This window comes from Brienomyrus brachyistius, chromosome 1 (genome assembly GCF_023856365.1).
Source record: "Brienomyrus brachyistius isolate T26 chromosome 1, BBRACH_0.4, whole genome shotgun sequence".
In the NCBI taxonomy this organism is placed as follows: Eukaryota; Metazoa; Chordata; class Actinopteri; order Osteoglossiformes; family Mormyridae; genus Brienomyrus; species Brienomyrus brachyistius.
The window spans coordinates 12,246,226-12,269,110 of record NC_064533.1 but is presented as its reverse complement, the minus strand read 5'-3'; the positions used below and the strand labels follow the sequence as shown (position 1 = coordinate 12,269,110).

Below are 22,885 nucleotides of genomic sequence, written 5' to 3'. Positions count from 1 at the left end.
TAAGAGGCCTGATGTGGCATGCTGTTCTACGCACAACGTGGGAGTGAAAGCTGATTAAGTACCGCCGACACTCAAGATCTGAGCTGTGGTCACGTCCCATTCGCCGACACGGGAGTGGTCAGTGCACAGCGTCCCCCAAGATCCCGGAGTCAGCATCTCTTAGGCCTCTCCTTCGGGCCGCGTGAGAACACGCTGCCCCCACACGTCTGCATCGTCGCCGCCTCCAGATTCAGACGCGTCACCGCCAAGCCCTGACAGACGCCATCCTGCTCGGTGAAAAAGCGAAGCTGGCTGAGCCAAAGCCTCCCTGCGGAGACAAAGGCGGACCTCCAGATGGTGCAGGGCTGCTACTGGTGGGGGCTGTGGCACCCGCACGTGCAGCCCGCCTGCGGGTTAGAGAATCACGTCAGCCATGCTGACTTCCCTGGACTGGAAATCCTATAAACCTCTGAGATAAACGCATCCTCATCACAGACAATTATTGGTTCAGTTCACGAGTTACATAATTACCCAGCACTCATCTAATTAAGATTAAGATAAACTTTACTGATCCTAGAAGAAAATGTATATAGTGCATATAGTTTAAAACAAACATAGTACAAAATAAAGTGCAAAGTTTGGGGGTGGCAAAGTGGTTAGCACTGGTTGTCTCACACCCCTGGGATCAGGGTTCAGGTCTCAGACATGGCTCCATGCGTGTGGAGTTTGCATGTTCTCCCCGTGTCATTCTGAGGTTTCTTCTGGGTACTCCGGTTTCCCAGCACAGTCCATTTACATGTTAAGGTGAGCTGGAGTTATCAAATTGTCCATAGGTATGAATGGTACGTGTGTGTGTGTGAGTGTGAGTGCCTTGCAATGGGTTGGCAACCCGTCCTGGGTTATTCCCCACAGGTGGGTACAGAAAATGGATAGATGGAAATTGCAAAGAGAGCACACACAGTGCAGATAAGTAAATGTGGTGCAGATAAATTAAGACATACAAAGACACAAAATATATTGAAAATGGGAAAAATATTAAAGAAATAACAAACAAGCAAACAAATAAGCAATGGCATCAAATATACAGGCAGCACCAGACTTTTCCTGCAACAAAGACGGGATCCTTCCTTAAGTGTTGTGGCTGGGGGTGGGGCAGTGGGGTGTAGCATATAGGCAGGAAGTGTGGGTGACTCTGCAGTAGGAAGGATTCACATGCACTTCTCAGCATACTGTGGTGGAATGAGCTGCTGCCTAAATGTGCTGCAGGATAGCGCCCCCCCCCCCCCCCCCAAAGCTACTGGGCAGAATTGTTTATAATGTTGTCCAAGTTACTTAGCAAGTGTCCTGTGAAAATGACTGCTAGTCATTTTCCAGTGTCACATGTTCAGCATTGTTGCATATTATTCACCAGGATTCTGCTGGATTGAAGAAGGTTTTATAAGGAAGGACAATAAGGTCCATGCAGCAACAGAGCTGTTAATCCAAGCTATTCCTTTGACTCTAAAATGTAAAAGGAGCTCTTGACTTTCCGGTTCTATCTAGTATAAGGAGTCACAGTCACAGAGTTCTCAGCTGGGTGGTTGAAATAAAACAATTCACACATTCAATGTAATTAGTAAAACAATTTTTTTTTTTAAATTGTGACTCGAAAGCAGTGCCAGATTCTTGGGGTGGGTCCAGATCCACACAGAGCTGGGCCCATCAATAGATCGACCCCTGCTTAAGAGTCACAGTATGAAGAAGTTTACATACAAACTACTTGGTTAGAATTTGACGAAATTGACCCTCTACACTCATAGTAGCCAGACACAGGAAATTACAGTGAAAATGGTTGGGTGCTTATGTCTTGAAATCAGGTTAGAACGTCGCTAAATAGCGATGGGACAAAACCTAATCTGAATAAAGGTCGGAAGCTGGAAAATTGGTCCTCAATTAGCCACAGACCCTCATGGATTTGGCGTTTATATTCATCAGCTCTGTGTGGGATTCTATGATCCTCTGTGAATGTGATTGGTGTTTATTTCTTATGGAACAGGGGCTCTCTCTGTTTAGAGATTTTTAGAGCATGTGATGGTTGCAGGAACATTCTTCCAGTTCACCTGCCCCTTATAGCTGATTACATGAGACTGGCTCTTGGTTTACTTTCAATATCCCCAAGACACGTTCCCAGACCCTGACCCCTTGTCTCCACACTGGCTGTGGCGGTTTCCTCCATCTGATACCTCCACCTGACAACAAAAATGACTGTCATTCTTTTTGGTTCTTTTGTTCTTCTATCTCCAACCCCACACCCAAATAAGATCTCTGTCCCTTCCTCCATCCCCTTCACATGACGTCTGGAGTGAGTGTTATAGATGAGAAAATAATGGCCTTGTAAATTAAATTCGGCTACTTCCACACATCACCTTTGAACCCCATCCATCCTTTCTGAAGTGGCTGTGATCACTGGCCCTATATAGATCATGGGCCCCCATCAAGAGGCTTAGACTGCTCAATTTTGATGCCCTGAAGCACAGCCCCATCACACAGGTCAGACTGGGTCAGCTTTTGTTCACTATGCTCTGAGTTGCATCAGCGAACCACATGACAAAACATGTGCCTTGTCTGCAGAAGAGACCACTCATCTGCCCTAAGGCATAGAGGGAAAAATCCCAGACTCCAGCACCAACAATTTGCTAATCTTGTCAGGAATTTGCTGCCATGAACCATGTCCTAGGAGTTAGTCGGTAACAGTGCTGGTTGTCCCTGTTGGTCTGGGAACTACCACACTGTCAGGATCTATGCCTGCAATATCTGACATTTCTCCATTTGGCCAGCAGGTGTCGCTGGCCATCTCATTCTCTTTTTTCTGTTTGGTATGTTTCACAGTTCCTATTGTATTTCCCTGCTCCCTGGTCCACTGCATAGCTGAATGGGTTGAGCATATGACTAAGAACTTTGCATTCCTAGTGTTGTGGGTTTGAGGCTGGCCAAAGGCCAACTTTAACTCTGTTGGACATTTTAGTGATTAGTTGTTTTCTCCATGTTAATTATGTTCTTGTAGTAGTCCTTGCTTTCTGCATCTCTGCCTTGTGTGTATTTTGTAATAGCCCACACCTGTCCCTCTATATGCTCTCGTTAACTGTGTATATTAGTGCCTGTCTTTGCCCTTGTTCCTCGGTTAGTCATTGGGACTGTGTCTGTGTTTCTTGCCTGCCCCTGTGGTTCTTGAACTTGTTTGATGTCTGGTTTTCCTTGTGTTTAGATTAGCCCTTGGCCCTGCTGCCTTTGCTTTGACCCCTTATGGTCCCTTCTGTTTCTTGTCTTCAGTTTAAAATATAGTTCCTTTTGTGTGTCGCACTGGGTTCATCATCCATCATGCCTCAATACAACACAGACTGCCAGAACCCCATGCAGCAGAAGCACCAACACACACAGTCACACACAAATATGTCCAATCAGACAGGGATGTATAGAACTTTGTTTCCTTACTGATTCATCTTGCTCAAAAGTTCCTTTCTCCCCCCTCTTCATTAATTTCATTTCCGTCCCTCCCAGTAGTGTCCCCCGATCTACAATCCATTTCACTTGCACAACTCCGGACGGTACTCCAATGGCTGACAAATCTGAATCTCTCACATGTACACCATGCTTTTAGAAGAAAGGTCATTGCTACACTTAACTTCCTGATGCATGCATGTATTATGAATAGACGTTCTCATTGGACAACTGCAATCATTTATCACATGCCAGTTTCCTGGATTTATTTTGTAGACCAATCACCCTACCCCTTACCTTTGTCTTAAATTCCAATGGGGTGAGCACTCATTCATCCCTGCCCTACTCTGGGTTTTTGTCCGTGAAGATTTCCAGCCTGGGTGCCAGACAGGAGGCTCTTTAAACCGTCTGTATCCGTGGTCTGACATTTTTATATTATCGGGTGCCACAATCGGAGCAGCGTTTGAGAGGATACAGACACTGATGCTGATCGTGTTAAAGAAACGCTTGAGAAAGGCTTCCTGCTCTGTGTAATTACGTTATAGGTAAGACAAGGTCAATTGCACTCGTGCCCTTATTTTTATGTGCATTCTAGAGCAGTGTAGAAGCTTTGATAAATGGAATCGTTCAGTTTCATCCGGAGCCTAGAAACGTGACTGCCATTTACCAAACTGGGTGCTGCCTTTGATGACAACTGATATGTTTAAGCAGTCTGTATTTAACTGGCTTCTCTTCTGAGGATCCATCTGGCGAGGAGCCACGCTACAAGCTGATTTACAGATACCGTTCCGTTTAGCCCTAAGATGGAGATTTGTTTTGCTGTGGTCACTCTATTCCATGTGCTGTGAGCACTGGAACAAATAAGCTATTGGGGTAATTCAGTCTCAGTCAGGCTCCCTATGATCTGATTCACCAAAGGGTCCTGCATTTGGCAGCATTGAGATGCTATGATTAAAGTGGAGGGCTAATGACATCTCCCTCCCTTTTATGCCCTGGACTCTTGGGTGGCTTCTTTTCAAAGAATGCAGTCATAGTTTGAGAGATGACAGGCTTCGATAAGACCTCAGTATGGTCGGTAATTGATTACCAGGTAGTTGTACTCAGCGTGACGTGTAATTAAATGCTTGGCGTTGTCGTCGTATTTCATCCCGGAGAATCGCCATATTTCATCACATCAGCCATATTTTTGTGAGGAAGTTACATTTCCTGTGAATCCAGTTCCAGGTGATATCTGATTACTAAGAGCAGAATTCATGTCACAGGTATCGGTATGATTATAGATGTTGCGGTGGGGCATGATGCAGGGAAGGACAATACACAATGTGGCTCACCAAACCAGGACTTTATTAAACCCAAACAGAACACAATAAAGCTTAAAGAAAAGACCACAAGAGGTGAAAAACAAAGCAGATAAGAAGAAGAACAAAACTATAACTACCACAAAGTAAACTAACACGAAAAATACAAAGGTGATTAAGACAAGCAAGCAAAGAACAAAACACAGTAACAACTGCAATGACCGAGAGTAAAGCATGGCCAGGCACTTAAAAAGACAGGGAATCAAGTTCAATGGGAACACTTAACCATAAAACTATTAATCATTGTTGAGACTGGCAACTGTTGAAACCAACCTTGAACCCTCAACAAAAAGAGGAACCTAGATAGCTAACCACCCAGTAAGTCACAAGGGACCTTGAGAACCAAAAGAACATACAAGGAGCTGAGAATGGAATAAACAAACAGGGAACTGACATACGGAAGGGCCAGGACAGGAACCGATACTGACAATAGACCGATAACCTGAAATCTGTTGGTTCAGGAAATACACATCTGCCTAACATGTATGCCAGCCTGATGCATACTGTATTCAGTGGTGTAATTAAGGTGATTTTTCAAATTGTCTTTGAATCATATTTTCATACACAGCTTTTTATCTTCTATTTATCCTTTGTATTTGTCATTGTACTCCCCCCCCCCCCACCTTAATTAAATTAATTCACCTACATGTTTTCTGCACTGTTGCAGGTGCAAGCCAGATTTTCATTCCACTTTCATTTCACAGTTGCACCAGTGTAACCGTGCATGTGAGAATTAAACTCTCGAGTCCCTTGAATCTGTACCCATGAGCAAGATTGTATTTATATGCACCCCCATTACCTATCACTCCGCATAAATTCACAGAAAGGCGTACAGTTGCAGTGCCTTTGATGTGGAACCTGCCACTTCCTGTCTATTCCTCAGTTTCACATTGTGATCTAGCACTGGATACACAGGAAAGGTACCACCTTCATGAAAATATGGCTGATGTGATGAAATATGACGACTACACCAAGCATTTCATTACATGTTACACTGAGTATAACTATTTATGGGGCAAATAAAATATATCTAGTTAAATAATTTGCATAAATCCATTGTTTGTCTTGCTGAGGCTTATATGAAGACGCGATTATCCGTCCGGCCTGAGATGATCTCCTTCTCCTTTGGTATCCCCATCCCCTCCCTGCCCAAACACCACTCACTTCTTTACACCCCTCATTGCATGTTTCTTAACACAGTCTGTCCCCCTCTTTGAAAACAAAGTAGATCTGGCCTTTGTCAATTCACTTCAGTGGAGCCTCAGCTTCTTCTTAAAGCATAACAATAGTCAATTGTTTCATCCATCCATCCATCCATTTTCCAAACCGCTTATCCTACTGGGTCGCGGGGGGTCCGGAGCCTATCCCGGAAGCAATGGGCACGAGGCAGGGAACCACCCAGGATGGGGGGGGGGGGGGCAGCAGCCCATCGCAGCAGTTGTTTCATTGTCATTATAATATGAAAAATGCCAATAAACATACATCCATTGAACCAAAGGAAATTAATTAAATCTTTCTTTGTTTATGTTTTGATGAACAGGGTTATGTAGAATTTACTCCTTTGGGTGCCAAAAGGAGGTCGCATTTACCAAACTATTTATGTAACATATTCAATACAGTTCAATTCTATTCAATTTTATTTCAGTTCATTTCAGCTTTAATCCAATGCATTTTGACAACATTTCATTGTCTCAAAGTGCTTTACATTGTGTCTGCTCAAAGCCCGCATGCTGGCAAGCCAGAAGTGACAGTGGAAAGGAAAAACTCCCTCGTAGGAGGAAACCTTTGTGGGAACCAGACGCAAAGGGGGAGCCCATCCTCCAGGGGCTGACAGAGGATGTTAAATGAACAAGATGGCCAAGTTCCTCATTTACACTGTGCAAATTTGAACACACTGGACATAGGAAGGCATTTTGTTCTGTGCGTGTCTCCTCTGGGTATTCAGGATTCCTGCCAAAATCCAAGTGGAATCAAAGTTCCTTGGTGTGTGATTGTGAGTGTATGGCTTCCAACGGACCAGCATCTGGATTCACCTCAACCCTGTGCTTGGTAAGTGGCATGGAAAAGGGACAGATGCGTCTGTCAGAATAATGACTTTAGTTGTATTTTCAATGTTATTTTGAGATCACACTGTAGCAGCGTGGTAGCTAGGCATCGGTGCCGTGCCAGCGACGAATGGCAACGCTGGCAACCAGGATTGCCCATGGCTGGCATGTGATCAAGCTACCCAGCTGGGGCTGTTTCCAAGGTCCGAGTCTGACCTCAAAAGAAAGGCTGAGATGGAGGGATGAAAGAGGGCAAAGGAAATGCTGCTTCAAGCAACAAGCATCCTCCTTTATTTTCAGCATTTGTTTTGTGGTTAATAAAGTGTCCTAACCCTCACCCTCCCCCCCCCACCTCATTCCAGTCCCGCATCCTGCCACATTGCAGAGTATCGTACTGAAAATGACTTCCTTTATCTGTGACTTCCTTCAGAAAAGCTGTGTGCAATGTGCTGTGGTTCGCCTAATTCTTCCTGGGTTATTTTCATGGACAATGAGTGTGACAGTATGATTAGTATGCAAAGAAAATCACATACTTTGTAGAAACCCTGGATTATTTACAAAAAAAAAACTAGCTACATTTACTGAAAACAGACCATTGTGTTCTCAGTAGACCATGTAACCATAGAAACAGTGATAGTAAAACTCGAAACAAACTTGCTTTTGATTAGAATGAACGAAACTTGGTTGCACCAAGCTGATAGGTTCAGCCACTGCTATTACGCACTCGAGTCTGTGTAAATCTGAGAGACTCTGGTAAAAGCAGATGCATCGGTGGGTTACAGCTCATATAGGAAAGCTAAACAGGTGGAGACGTGATAAGAATGCAGATGTTGCTGGCTTTTAGCCATCGTTTTCAGGCAGTAGGTGAGGTGTGGAAACAGGTGGTTATGGGTAAGCAAGGGGGGCTCAGCTGATGTGCTATTTAAAGTGATATTTCACCGAAATTGCTGTAGTGATCAGTAAGCTTGGCAGCAGACAGAAAAGATCTCAAACAGTGTTTCCTAGCAAGCCATGGTGAAATGGGCCAGTTGCTAAGTTGGGGGGGGGTCCAGGCTTGTTAATGGACAATTTTGCTAACAATTTCTTCTCTTATACTGGGATCCCATTTGAATTAACTTGTGGAAGGACTTGTAATCTCCTGACTTGATGTTGCTCCTAGGGTCTGGTAGTGTTTCGTTAGTATAGGACCCCGCCTACTGTGCGAGACCCCCCCCCCCCCATTTGGCAAGTATCATTATTTGGGTCCCCTCACAACCCTTCTCAGTGAATATTACCTCAAGATTCCGGAATAGCGTTGCTTTTATAAATACATGATACAGTGGATCAATGTATGTATGGCATGATGGCAGGGAACATTACATACTGCCCGAGTCTAGTTGCTCCCCCTGCAGACCATAGAATAGAAGTGCATGTTGGCCATAAGAGACTGGTAGAACATACCTAGCAGTCTACTGCTCACTTGAGACTTGAGGCTCCTCAGAAAGTGTTTGCTCTGGCTTTCCTGGGGAAGCAGAACCCTATTGTCCACCCCACCTAATTCACTATTCGCTCCTTCTGCGACTTCACCACTTCCACATCGCCGTAGATGGCGGCTGGTCTCAGGGGAAAACCAGCAGCATCTTGATCATGTTCAGATTCAGGTGGTTCTCCTCACCCTACAAGATGAAGTCCCACACCAGCTTCTCGCACTCCAACTCGCCTCTAGTATCAAGTCAGCCAGTCATCAGGGAAGTTCTGCAAGTTGCATGAGTTAGTGTTGTGGTTGACGTTTCCTGGGGTGTCCCACTGGAATCCTTCCAGTGGTCTTTTGGAAGTGATGCAAATGGACGTAAACTGTATGTGTGTAGCAGCAAGAGAGCAGATACTTGCCAAAGAGCAACTGGAACCAAGATCAGTCTGCCGATACGCAGATGCAATACCAAAGAAAACACGCTGAATGTTATTCAAAATTTATCTTATTTATATTGATACTACAGTGTTTGTATTTGCCTTTCCATTATGGAAAGCCATGTTTTCAATATTTTCCTATATCTTGACATTTTAAAGATTTTTTTAAAGTGTACTGTTAAAACAAACTATAATATCTTAATGTTAATTAACACTTTCTGACTTATGCATAAAGGGCTAAATTGACTGTTAGATTATATATTAAAATAATAATTACATGGAAGGTGGATCTTGTCCTCTGAATCTGATATTCTGGTCATGCCTATTTCAGGCCAATATATTCGGTGTAATATGACTTGTACTCTCGCAGCTAAACTTGACCTGCGTATGACGTATCATCCATTAGCATTAAAGAGACTGACAATTTTAAAGTACCTTGCGCCACCTAGTGTTCAGAAAAAGTGCTGCAGTTTCTTGCAATAAAATGATTACTTCTTAGTTAACCAGAGCTACATCTTCGTTGGTTCCCTTTTCAGCAACGTACATAGATCTTGAAAATATCGAAATATACAGCAAATTATAAAATGAAAAACGTTTGTGGTATATGGCATTCATTTATCCACTTTATTTACCTACTAACCACGTGTTACTAGAAGAAGGTGTAATTTAATTCTCAAATCCTACGCTGCGGTTCTTCGTCAATTTATTTTTGAATTTTTACACTTAAATGACTAGAAAATCTGATGAATATTTTCATATAATTGTCTCCCTAAACATCATATGCTTTCTGCGTAAGAGAGGACAGATAGAGTTCACGCACAATCCCATTTCATTGACTGCAGCTTTAATTTAAAAGACGGGATTGCAGACATACCCTTGAAGTTCCGTCTGCGCTGCCCAGTCAGCCCGGCTGCTGCGGTCCGCAGAATCGTCCCTCCTTCGCGCATGCGCATTTGCAGAGCCGCGTCACTGGGGCCGGAGAGCATCTCGCGCGTCCTGTCTGTCTGAAGACAGCTAAGCAGCGGGGAAACAATCATGGGGGGAATAAAATTGCCTAGACATATGTTCTTGTGGAGCATGTCCGTCATCTACATGTTTGCTTTCGCTTCCCTTTACGTGCAAATCCCAGGTACGTGCAGCTCCAGTTAGCGTTCCCTTTTAGCATGAACCCAGTGGTTCACGCATGCATGCGCAAACGTTGCTTTCACTGGCTTTTTATAATCATTCTTTGCCCATAGCTTCATTTTTTTACAGCAATGTAAATTTCTTGTTGCATTTATGTTTCAGGTGTTATTTTATAAACTCTGGAGCGCACTAAATAAATCGTCGATCTCGAGTATTCGGCGCCGCTGTAGAAACCCAGAATATGCAAAATTGTACTAAACTTTCCAGCCGTCGGTCAAATAAGGAAAGTTCGCCGGGCGCTGTGGCCGTAAAAGTAACAGCGGCTTCTGTAAGTAACAGAACATGATCTAGCCAGTCTTTAAACCCTGCCTTTTGTTAACGGACGACGGTGTCATTTTTGAGATTTTTTTTCATTGCGCAAAAATATCCCTGCCTTTGGCATATGAGGGTAACCCCCGTTCCCATTTCCTGTTTAATTATTTTCTTTTTGGAGCTTATCTAAATGGTAGAATTCTCGCAGAGTTGGGATGGGAGGTGAGCGCCTTACATTTGGGTTAAAAAAAATTGGGTGAGTATCTTTTTTTTTTTAGCAACGTTTTTGCTGGAAACTTGTTTTTGCTATGCGGACTGAGAAATGAAATACGCCAAATGTCAGCGCCATACTGTGGATTGGCGCAGCGCGGCAGGCGTTTGACCTTTCCCGTCTCATAGATGCGCTTGTGGGTTTCAAGAATTTGGACTGCCATTCTTAAACTATTTAACTATTTAAAGTGTGTTTTCATGTGAATAAAATTCATGTTAATAGTTTGAAATTGTGTCAAATACACCGTACCTGTGTGTAGCTAAAATTTAAAGTCCCATAATGTTAGTCTGTAGAACCTGAGCACCACTCATGACTTGTATTGTAACTTGAGATGAATTGGCAATAAGACATAAATGAATCACTGTACCGTGTCTCCGTCATTGTGCATTTATTCCTGTCAATTTACTTGCCATTTAGTTAATCTATAAATATGTCCATGTCTGGTGCCTTCAACAAAATGCTTGCGAAATCTTGGTTGTCTTTAGACAAACATCCCCAATTATATCCCACATCTTGTCCTCTGGTTTTTGCTGTTTCGGAATGCTTCCTCTGCTGAATTAAGCAAGTGTATATGTCGGGTAATTGAGTCTGAACTCACACATGCACTTGTTTAATTCAGTAGTACAGTGGTTACTTATTCATTTTACCTATTGCCTTTCTGTAAGCAGTTAGCTCTGAAATCTTTCCAAGCACTAAAGTGAAAAATGGCTGTTGGGTTGTAGCACACTCCTGGCACAAACGTGATTGTGGGGAATCTGTTGGCTTAGTCACGAATGAACTGCTCATTGGACAGATATTGGCTGTAATGGACTTGAGATTTCTCCTAGCTAAAGAACTAGCCTGTGTTCTGAATGACACAAGTCGAATCAATGTCAGTCAGTGTCATTACTGCAGTGTCAAAGCAGCTGCGAGGCAGGTCCTGGCTTTCGTGTACAGTATCTGGGGAATCCCACAATGCAGTTTATTGAATTGCATTCACCTAATTGATGTGCATCACTGTGATAAAACGGTAATGAATAATGATTTTGTAAGTTGTGTGACGGCACTTTTAGTTAGAACCTCATTACTGCAGTTTGCAACCCCTTAGTGCTGATTTATACTTGACCCTCATAACGCATACGCATCATGGCTGCCATGCATTTTCTGCATTTATTCCACGTGCCGTAGTTGCACCTACCAGAAGAGTTAACGCATTGTATACGCGGGATGTAGTATCATGAATAATTGGGGGTGCAGTACGGTCTCATTTGTCGCGGGACATTGTGTTTTTATGTGGTATTTAGTATTAAAGTAACATTTTTTTCTAAGAATGGAAGGCTGGAAGAACTGTGTGTTTTCAGAGGCAAGAGAGAAAATATTGTGACCAGTATTGTGTACCTCTGTGTACAGCAATTAAAATTTAATGGCAGTTTAAGTTTCTAAAGAAAGCAGTGTCGTGTACGAAGGACAATGAAACTAACTTAACTAAATTCTGACTTGGTACAGTGGTACCTCGACCCACAAACAGTCCTGTTCACGAACAAAATCGGGTCACGAACCAGACGTTCGAAAAATTTTTGCACTGGTTCGCGAACCGTGTTTCAGGCTGCGAACACACAAACATCCCCCAAAAGGGTCCATTGAAAGTGCTTCAAAGAACCACCCGGAACATGAAGAAGTGTACAATATGCCCACGAACGATTATGGAATGTATAAAAAACTTTTTATAGATGTATCTTTACTATACTATACTTTACAATATGAAATGTACATAATTTAGGCATATGAAAATAATGTACAGTATAATAAAAAAACTTTCGAAATTTACTGTATTGTTTTTGACTGTTACTGGTCTTTTAATGTTAATTGTTTAGTTTTTTGGGGGGATGTTTTTTGGTTCTTTTCCGTGTTTTGCCATCTTTCGAGGGACCAGCCCACCATTATTTGTGTATAATTAAGGATCCTTTAATTTGTTTATATTCTTGGTCACAGAAAAAACATAAAAAAATTGAAATAATTCCGTGTTTGAATGAATTATTTATATTTACATTATTTTAAATGTGAAAAATTGATTCAGGTCACGAACTTTTCAGGTCACGAACTGAGTTCTCGAACGAATTGAGGTATCACTGTACTTTCATCAGCAACGTTACTTTTCAATACAGTTCTTGTGTTTGTAAATCCTGGTTGTAAAATTCAGAGGGCGTGGGGTTTATGTTTCTCTGTAATATTTATATTGTCATAGGAAACAAAACTTAGTAAGCTGTACTACTTTAAGACCGCTCCTTTTCAGCATTATCTGGTATATATTTAACATTAGTTTAAAGTTCACCACCGCTGTCTGCATGAGCTCTGCAAGCGCTTTTCAGGCCAATCCTAATCATTTTCATCATTGCTGTTTAAATCACTCATGAATAGACCCGTTTGTGGAAAATTGGTTTGTTTTGAACTGCAGAGCCGTAAAAGTGCAGTTTTTTTTTTTAATTATTATTATTGTTGTTGTTGTTATTATTATTATTTTATTATTATTATTATTATTATTATTATTATTATTATTATTATTATAATAATAAACTGATCTTATTCTGCCCCTCTCTCCCTTGCACGCCTGACTCAGGTCTCTATGGGAACGAGGGAATCCTGCCGGCACGCTGGCAGATGCGTTATTTGGGCAAGTCGCTGCTGGAGCAGCTGAAAGATTCTCCCACCCTGCTGTGGCTGGGACCCCAACTGGCCCTGGACACCCAGCAGGGCATGGAGCTCATCTGCCTGCTGGGGGCCACGCTGGCCTTCGGGGCCATGGTGCTGGAGCCGCTGAGGGGTAGCCTGGTGTTCTTCAGCCTTTGGGTCCTCTACCGCTCCGTCTACCAGGTGTGCAGTGTCCACTTTTAGTCGGGTCATGGTTTAACCATGATTGTTTCACAGCAGAGATTCACAAAATGTGTGATTTCATACACAGCATTTATATTATATTTAATAACTGAGAATTACATTAAATATCCTGCATTTCTTTGTCATAGAGTAACCAGCTAGCAGTCTGAATCCTTTTTACATTTATGCTGGTTTCTCTTGCATGGTAGCTATTAGGATTTACTTGGGTGTTATTCTTGTGCAATTATTTTTTATTAATAAGTTTCTTTTTCAGGTTGGTCAGGTCTTTCTGTACTTCCAGTGGTAAGTTTTGTTCATGCTCAGTAACATGTTTGCTTAACATTATACCTCATAACACTTCGCTTTAGTTCATGTGTGAGTGTAGACACTAAAAAGTGAGCGTGTGTGTGAGCGTGTGTGTGAGTGTGCACGCACTAACGCCTCGCCTCCTGTTTTAGGGCTATGAGTTCAGTCTAAGACCAAAGCACTGACTGATTCCGTTAATGTAAAAAATGCGCAGAAATATTGTTCGCATGCTGTGTACAATGAAACATGGTCTCACAGTCAACTTTGTGACTGACGTGAGTGTGCAATAAAGCAGGGAACAGGTGTCCACCTTCTAGTGCTTGATCTTTAGGGACTTTTTCACTGCACCAGGTGCCGCACTTTTGGCATAGTACTTTCCCATTTCCATTAACTTCTAGTACCAGTACTAAAAATTCCAGTACCTAAGCACCTGAATTTGTATTGTGGGTAGTGGTGGCTTGATGGGTAGGGAAGCGCACTTGTAATTGAAAGATTGCAGGTTCGAATCCCCGACCAGCAAGGCACCACTGAGGTATCCTGAACAAGGTACCGCCCCTAAGCACTGCTCCCCGGGTGCATTAACATTGCAGCGCTTGCAATGTTTTGTTTCTTATGACAAAGTAAACATGTCTTAGTGAAAGTTAATTCCCCAGGTTTGCCAGCTTCTTAGTACTATATGGAACATTTATTTACACCCACAATTTTGGTAAGTGACGTCCAAAGGTTAATCCGTATAAATTCGCCTTATCTTTGTTTATTAAGTTCAGTTAGTGGAGCACGTCACATAGTTTTAGTAAATCATGGCAAGAAGTGCTGAAGAAGCGGTGAAGAAAGGGACAGCTAAGCAGCCACAACAACGTTTGAAAGAGGAGATATTGTGCGTAAACCAGGTAAAAAGACATTGGTGGTGCTGTGGTGGTACTTGGTGGTGGAGTTTAAAATCGGACATGTTTATCAAACAAGTGTATGCCGAATTTATAGAGATTGTTCACTTCTGGGTGTCATAATACAGCTCTCATTAATATTTTATGCGCGCTACTAATATGCTACTAATGTACTTACCAAACTGTGGGCGTAAGTAAATGTCTTTGTGGTACCGAAATGTCGGCGTGCGGACAAATGTTTACTCCCCTCCATTAAAAAACCTGGTGATTATGGCCCATGAGCCATATATTCGTGTTGCCCTAGTATGGTGGAAAAATCCCTGAAGACTCTTGTAGGACACACTGGCTTGTCACTCCATCCACCAGCTTCTCACGTGTCCTTCTGAAGGAGGAATCTGGTTCTTGCTTGCAAAGCAGATCTTCTGCCCTTTACTTCCACTCACTGCAAGCCCGTGGTGAACTGCTTGTCGAAAGATGTCGGCTCAGAGGCCGGAAAGTGGAGCGTGCGATGTTCTGTTGACATACATGTTGACATACCACATAAACATGTTTTTGCATTGGTTCAGTGTTATGTGGTGTCCCCTCCCATGGATCTAGGGACAGTCTCCTGCTGGAGGCGGGATTTCTAGCCATCCTCGTGGCCCCCTTGAACTTGCTCTGGCAGTCCCCCGCAAAGCACCATGACGCCACCACCTTCTGGCTGGTGCGATGGCTGCTTTTTCGCCTCATGTTCGCCTCCGGGGTCGTCAAGCTCACCAGCCGCTGCCCAACTTGGTGGGGCCTCACTGGTAGGTGGATGGAGCTCCACCCTTAATGGCCGTGGTCAGGGTTGGGTTTCACTTATTAGGCGCAGGTTTTGCTGAATAGTTAATTTGGTCATTGTTGAGTTGGATTTGCTCATCACGGTGTCGCGCGCATCTCATCTTGTGTGCTAGCCCTGACATATCACTACGAAACGCAGTGCATCCCCTCGCCCCTGGCCTGGTACGCCCACCAACTCCCCGTGTGGTTTCAGAAGCTCAGCATTGTGGGCACCTTCCTCATCGAGATCCCAGTCCCCTTTCTCTTCTTCGCTCCCATTAGGAGACTGAGGATCTTTGCCTTCTACGCGCAGGTGTGTTGGATCTTTGCTTCTCTTAGTCTTGGACATACAGGTGCTGTTTGCATGCCGGTGGCCTGCCTCTGTATTGCGGGTAAAACTGATGCACGACTGCTTTCACTGTTTCGGACTCCAGGTGTTGCTACAAGTGCTCATTATCCTAACAGGAAACTACAACTTCTTCAATCTGCTCACCATCGTTCTGTGCTTCTCGCTGCTGGATGACGACCATGTCAACTTCTGGCTGAGACGTGGCAAGAAGACAAAAGAAAAATGTACGAGCAAGAAAGCCAGATTCTGATTTTTCTAGTAGAACGGCTTCTAATCAGGCTTATCAGATCCCCGCAGATGTTTCCCTCAACGGGTTTTTACTATTTTAAGGGATAATGGCTGGAAGGGATACAAACGATCTTTCATTTGCTGAGCAAATTCATGGGGAAGCATCATAGATTTGTTAGCATAAAGCCAACAGAAAACTTGGCCAGACCTCCAGCAGTGATGCTGATCGGCAGGAGGCTGCAGGCAGCCCTCTTATCATTGCGGGGGGGGGGTTTGAGAGAGGGACACACCATTGGATGAAATCCGAAAACGTCCTATTAGTCTGTAGGCACAAGTTTTGATGTTGATTCACTCTGGTGTTTGCCTGCTTTTATGGCCATTATGGGAAGATGCATTGCATGCATAAGGCAACAGCGTTTCATAATAGTCGGTCATTTGCATAAATGGTAATTCACTTTTAAACAATTTGTTACATTGTCTAAGGTGCAATGAAGTTAACCACCTACAGATGTCCCTGAACCATGAGTTTTTAGATCTCTGCCTGCCATTCATTGATACCACTCGCAATCAGCCATATGAAAAGCTCAGAGACCTCTGAAGGACTCTGGAGGCAATAAAAGATCAGTTTACAGAATATATGACCTTTTTGATGATCGTTAGCAGTTTGATGCTGTTGTTTTGCAAAGTGTCATTTAATTACTTTAATAGTACAATGCTGCTGTCCTCGGTTTTGTTTTTCAAAGCCGGCTACCAAGCTGCGATTTCGTGGACAGCGTTCATGACTGAACTGGGTGTCTACGGCCTGATGTTCTACTGCACCACGCTGTATTTTGGGCTGGAGATCAACTGGGAGAAGAAGAGCGTGCTTTCAAAAACAGGTCTGCGCGTCCGTTGAGTCCTTTGTTGACTCAAGTCCCCGTGAGGTTCCGTCTCACTCAAGAAGGACGTGTCTCTGGGCTTTTCAGAATTCACCTACCATCAGTTCAACAGCTTTCTGAAGATGGTCACCTTTCCCAGTATTTGGCTTGGCATGCTGTCTCTTGTCTGGGAGGTGGTCACGGCCATGTATAAGTAAGTCTACTTAACACTAGTACAAATTTTTCATCATATGCGTCATAGGGGCGTTTTTGATTGCCAGGGATTATGTGGCTTTTTTTAGTATCTCTTTGCTGCTACAACTCTAATGTTCCCTCCTTTCCCTTTCATGTTAGATGTGCCTGCGTTCAAGGATTCTTCTGGAAGCTTTGGGCTACTGTCCAGTGGGCCGTCTTTGCCACAGCTGCTGCTGGCATGTTTGCCATCAGTTTGGTGAGATTTTGTTCGTTTGTCTTCTGCATTTTCACAGCACCCTCTTGCTCTGACCCAGGGCCGTTGGGATGCTTCACTTATGGTGCGTTCGATTATCTCTCCGAATTCGTAAATTCCGAGGTGTGTCACGTCCAACCGCACTCTTGTTTGAGCTACACATCTCGGAACAAACATGGCTGCCTCCACGAACAACGCTGTTGTGAGTTGTTGCTTTATATTTGAACAGATTTAGAGGGAGATTCTTTCTTTCCGAGAAACAAACACACAAGACACGAACTAGTCAAACCACAAACTTTATAATATTTTAGTAGATCCATAGCGATATTCTTTTTTTCAAGAGGTAAACAAACTACAAACAATCAGCCCTAACAAGTCTGGTAAAAATCTGATACTGCATGCTAGCATACTCGTTACGGTCATGATATAGTATTATCTAAATCGACTATGTGCAATTACATTTATAATTATTAATACGTTACATTTTGTAATATTTATAAAGTTAGAATTACGGTTGATTGTAAGCCGCCATGTTGAAATGACGACACATGGGAATTTCAACAAATTCTGTCCGACATCAACATCGGAAAAGAGGTGTTTCCGACAGGAAGTGACGTTCTTCATGACGTTTTTATCCAACTCTGAGAGAATGGAACGCAGGATAACTTGTCGTTGATCTTGGCATCATGGGAGATGTAGTGATTAGCTGAAAGTTTCTTAATCGTGCCTTTTGTAGTCTTCAAGCATTCTGTCATATTAAAGACTTGAGGTCAAATATGTCCATGTTCTATTTTATGTACAGACATGGACAGGATCTCGTTCATCACAATAGTACTTTGTCTCGTCTCTTTATGGTTTTTATTTATAGACCTTATGTTCTTAAAAGTTCCTAATTAAACTTCTGGAAAGGGCACCGCAGTAACTGCTCCAATTCATCACTAGGTGCCGTACACTTACATCGAGTACAACTCTCATGGAAACCTCTGGCCGGACCTGCATAAGGCATACAGTGCGGTGAACCGCTACCACCTGGTTGGCTCCTACGGCCTGTTCAGGAGGATGACGGGAGTGGGGGGCCGGCCTGAGGTGGTGATTGAGGGCAGCATGGACAAGAACACCTGGATGGTAAGCGGTCTATTTTTCAGAAGCTGAACTTCGAACTGATGTTCTCTGCCCAATGTGTCCTTCATCCATCTTTCTAGATCAGCAATTCTCAACCCATGGGTTGCGACCCAAGTCCAGAACGGGTCGTGAGGCTGAGTTGGAAATTTTAAAACCAGCAAGCTCCTTTGCTGATCCTCAATCAGATTTCTCAGCCCCACTCCTAGAATTAACCTGTATAAACCGGTCTTGGGTTTGCAAATGCTTAGCGCAAAACTAGTGAACACTCAACCAATCCAAGAATCCAAGCCACAGGTCCTTAATTTAAAACTCACTGGCACACCCAATCAGATTTGTGCAATAGGCATTGATCGGCATAAATTGCAGAGTGCACTACGTGCTTAATCATAGCGTTAATTTAAAGTTGTACTTGATATAGTCGCAGCTGAGCTGGCATGGTAAAAAGTGGGTCGCGGTGCAAAAAAGGTTGAGGACCGTTGCTCTAGATCAGTTTTTCGCAACTTAGCTCTCGGGGAACCCTGGACAGTCCACATTTTTGCTTCCTCTCAGCTCCCAGCGCACCTGTACCAGGTATTTTGTCTTCCTGATTGGCTGGGAGCTGTCGGGGGTTCCCCGAGGACTGGGTTGGCAAACATTGATTTAGATCACATTCAAAGAGAACTGGTGGATGATTGGCTGTGATAGGCAGTGTACCGTAACCCGTTTACCCCTCCTCCAATAGGAGATCGAGTTCATGTACAAACCTGGTAATGTGAGTGGTCCGCAGCCGATGGTGGCACCCCACCAGCCTCGCTTGGACTGGCAGATGTGGTTCGCAGCACTTGGCCCCCACACCCAGAGCCCCTGGTTTCCCAGCCTGGTGTACCGACTGCTGCAGGGCAAGAAGGATGGTGAGATAAAGGAGGAAAGGTGAAATGGGTGCTGGTGGTGCGTTAGGCCTCAAGTCATTAAACCACTTCTCCATCTTCCTTCTGTCCAGTGATTAACCTGATCCAGGTGGACGAGTCCAAGTACCCCTTCAGGCAACAGCCCCCCACTTTTATCCGTGCTCTCCTCTACAAATACCGGTTCACAGATGCCCAAGAGAACGGGTGGGTGCACAGTCCTGTCTGCTGTACTTTCATGGACTCCTGGTCACTTGAGACTAGACATCTGTTATCCTGATGAGATGCAGACCACAAAAATGCTTAATGCTCTCTCGTCAGGTGGTTCACCCAGCTGTGGTGGAGGAGGCGCTATGTAGAGGAATTTTTCCCCACCGTGCACCTGGGAGACCCTTTCCTGGATGGTCTTCTCACGCAGTACGGCCTGAAGGTACCAGAGAACAGCCCTCAAACTGCTGCACTCATCTTACTCTATAAGGGCCAGTTCCATATGTGTCAACTTGTAATAAGTAGGAGCCCCTGTACCTGTGTGACAGATTGGACGTAACCAAGGAAAGAAAGAAGGGGAGACCTCAAATACAACCTTTCTTTGCCTTCTCCAGGCACTTTTTGCAGATCCTGTCACATTGTCATTGGTATTTAGGACAGTGTTTCCCAGCCCGAATCTCAGGGACCCGCAGACAGTACACATTTTTGCTCCTTTCCAGCTCCCTGTCAGACAGTACACATTTTTGCTCCTTTCCAGCTCCTGGTAGGAGCAAAATTACGGTGTTTCTGCAGGTCCCTGAGGACCGGATTGGGAAATGGTGATTTAGATCAGTCACGTGATCAACATATTGTTTATTGTTTTAAATTGTCCTTGAAAATGCATATTTAGGGTCTGTTTTTACTGACTGTTGTTAGTAGTCTTGTGTTTCACATAATGTGGTACTGACATGCACGTTCTGCGAAGGACAAAGGCCTGACCCGCCGAAACTCGGATGCAGCAGTCCCTTGGCTCCTGAGGCTCGTCAGGGAGCACATCCAGACTATGTCAGGGCCCCTCGTGCTTTGGTCCCTCTTCAGCGCTGGAGCCGCCATCTGCCTCCTCAAGGCACTATTCTCCTTGACCCCCAAGGAGAGCAAGTCTGTCCCCTCCAAGCCGAACAGTGGGAAGACCAAGGAAACGGACCCCCCTAGTTCGAAAAAGGACTACGTGCAGGAAAAAGAGGAGGACCTCTCTCCTGGCCACGAGGAGGAGGAGGAGGAGAAGGTGCAGAATTTGGATAACAACCCAGAATAAAAGGAAGTGATGTCACCCTGCCCATATCTTCGTATTAATGCAGTGGGTAACTCTCAGGTGCTTATTCCCCACACCCAGGGATGGATTACGGACCGGGCCAGCGGGGCCGCTGCCCAGGGGCCCTTGGGGTGCAGGGGGCCCGTGGGGCCCCTAGCCCAAAACAATTTGCAACGCTTATCAACAATGTATTTTCATTTGTCTATTTTAGAGGGCCTACATTCTTTGATCCTCTGCCTACAAGGGCCCCTGACCCTATAGGGAGGGCGTTTGGCTGCCAAGGGCCCTTGAATTGTGGTGGTTGTGGTGGTGGTGCTGGTGGTGGTGGGGGGCCCTCGCAAACGTTTTGCCCAGGGGCTCACACAACCCATAATCCGTCCCTGCCCACACCCACTGCCTCTTGAATGCTCTGCTTACTTTCCATGTGGTTTCTGCTTCCACTCAAAGTATGCTCTTTGACACTGTGCTCTTCCTTCTGTGAGAACACTTGCATTTTTCTCACAAAGTGTTGCTCTCTTCCACCAAGATTCTTAGTCCAGCTTGCTGGAACCACAGAGTTCACCCTTCTCCTGTTTCAGAAGTTACACATTCTTTTGTAAAAGGTTTTTTTTTTTTGTTTTGTCCCAGATACCCCGAGTCTATGAAGTCGCTCGTCATGAAGCTATTGTGATTAGAGCATCAAGGCTTTTCCAGTTTGCCAGACGCATGAAGATTTTCATATTTGTGCATTCGTAATCGATGTGCTGCATGGTCTTTTTGACGCTACTCTTTAGAAACATCTCAAGACGCATCAGGTTGGCAGCGTGTTCAAATATGGCAGTGTTGGTGGAGTGTTCAAAATAGCAAAATCCGTGCCGTTCAAAATCTACTGTGTCGTCATCTTTGTTGAAGTATGAACTTGCATGACACAAGCGAAATCTTAGCACCATGGACTGGTTGCAGCAGTGGTCCTATTTACATTGTATCAGTGGTTTGGACTAATAACTTTATGGATTCCTTTTTAGTAGATCCACCAAAGCAAAGTATTTTTATGTTTTTTTGATGGCTGGTAATCAAAGGAAACTACAATGTCAAAGAGAACCTCTGCTAAGTCTTTCAAGGTTTTGAAATGACATTAAATCCTTATAAAGTTCAAATGTTAAAATGTTGAACTTGCTAAGTAAAGAGACTTTATAATGTGTAAACAGCCATTTGTACTTGTGAGAGAGAAGATGAAAGTGTCCTGTTGGCTTGTAGAACAGAGTTCTTAGGGTAAACCTATTAGCCTCTTAGCTTTGGTGACGATAAATTAAATGGTGTAATATTTCAGTTGGCTTGTGAATCGGTCCTGGTGAATCGGTCTTTCACATGTGGCTTTTGTTGGCCTAACGTTTCAAAAGGACTTTCTCTCCTTGTTTAATTCTGAAGTCGTCAGCAGGGTAGCAAAGTCTAATTGTGATAGTTGTCCTTGAACTAAATAGTCTCTTTCCTTATGGTGTTACCTTGGGTCTCTTATGGATGTGGACTCATATCCCTTCTGGGTTTTGAGATGAAAATAAGCCAATCTGCTGGACCTGGACGCCAAATACCTTGTGTTACTGACAGAGATGGGATGTCACTGCACACTTAATGTCATTATGTGACTGAAGTGCCACCTAGGTGGTTGAGTTGGGTGGTCAAAACTGTTCCAGGATCATGTCCAATTCTGTTTAAGTCCGGCTATTCTAATTGATGTAGGTCGTCTTTCACTAATGTGGGATTTATGATGAGTTTTTTTCCCAAGTCTTCACTGTGCACCAGCATTTTCTTTTAAAGCAACTATTTTATGTACTTTCCCAAACCATAACTCCCTCTTAGTTAAATATGCAAAATGAAAAATATTTTTAATGGTTTTGGTCACATATTTGTATAATAAAGGTTATATATGAATGTCAAAATATGACTCCTCTGTCATATTTGTCCACTCTTTGGAAGGTAGGCAAGGAAATATTAATTGCTGATGTGTAATTCCCCATACTGACTCTGAAAGTATTTAGTAAGTCCTATTAGGGACTGCAAAAAGGTGATGAAGCTTCCTAAGACATGCAGTTTTTTCCTTGCTTTCCCCACCATTCGTTAGGGATGGATGATAGGGATTGAAACTCTTTGTAATATACTTGAATCTACACTGAACAAAAATATAAACGCAACACTTTTGTTTTTGCTCCCATTTTTCATGAGATGGACTTAAAGATCTACAATTCATTCCAGATACACAATATTACCATTTCTCTCAAACATTTCTCACAAATCAGTCTAAATGTGTGATAGTGAGCACTTCTGCTTTGCTGAGATAATCCATCCCACCTCACAGGTGTGCCACATCAAGATGCTGATCTGACATCATGGGTAGTGCACAGGTGTACCTTATACTGCCCACAATAAAAGGCCACCCTGGAATGTGC

General features: G+C 43.7%; 1 protein-coding gene across 3 annotated transcripts; it reads left to right on the top strand.

Moving 5' to 3' along the window:
• Positions 1-6,661: 6,661 nt before the first annotated feature.
• Positions 6,662-22,378, top strand: LOC125747157 (lipase maturation factor 2-like). 3 transcript variants are annotated; one of them, XM_049022023.1, is made up of 15 exons: positions 9,669-9,875; positions 13,051-13,304; positions 13,579-13,607; positions 15,092-15,282; positions 15,430-15,608; positions 15,730-15,868; positions 16,616-16,750; positions 16,838-16,943; positions 17,084-17,180; positions 18,120-18,302; positions 19,021-19,189; positions 19,279-19,390; positions 19,505-19,613; positions 20,136-20,507; positions 21,090-22,378. In XM_049022023.1, exons 1-14 carry the CDS (start codon positions 9,782-9,784, stop codon positions 20,463-20,465), a joined length of 2,127 nt encoding a protein of 708 aa, XP_048877980.1. In that variant the 5' UTR covers positions 9,669-9,781; the 3' UTR covers positions 20,466-20,507; positions 21,090-22,378. The 3 variants fall into 3 exon arrangements, with proteins under 3 accessions (XP_048877990.1, XP_048877980.1, XP_048877972.1); XM_049022033.1 differs by lacking the exon at positions 9,669-9,875 and adding an exon at positions 6,662-6,863 and having other exon boundaries at positions 20,136-22,378; XM_049022015.1 differs by having other exon boundaries at positions 20,136-22,378.
• Positions 22,379-22,885: the final 507 nt, after the last annotated feature.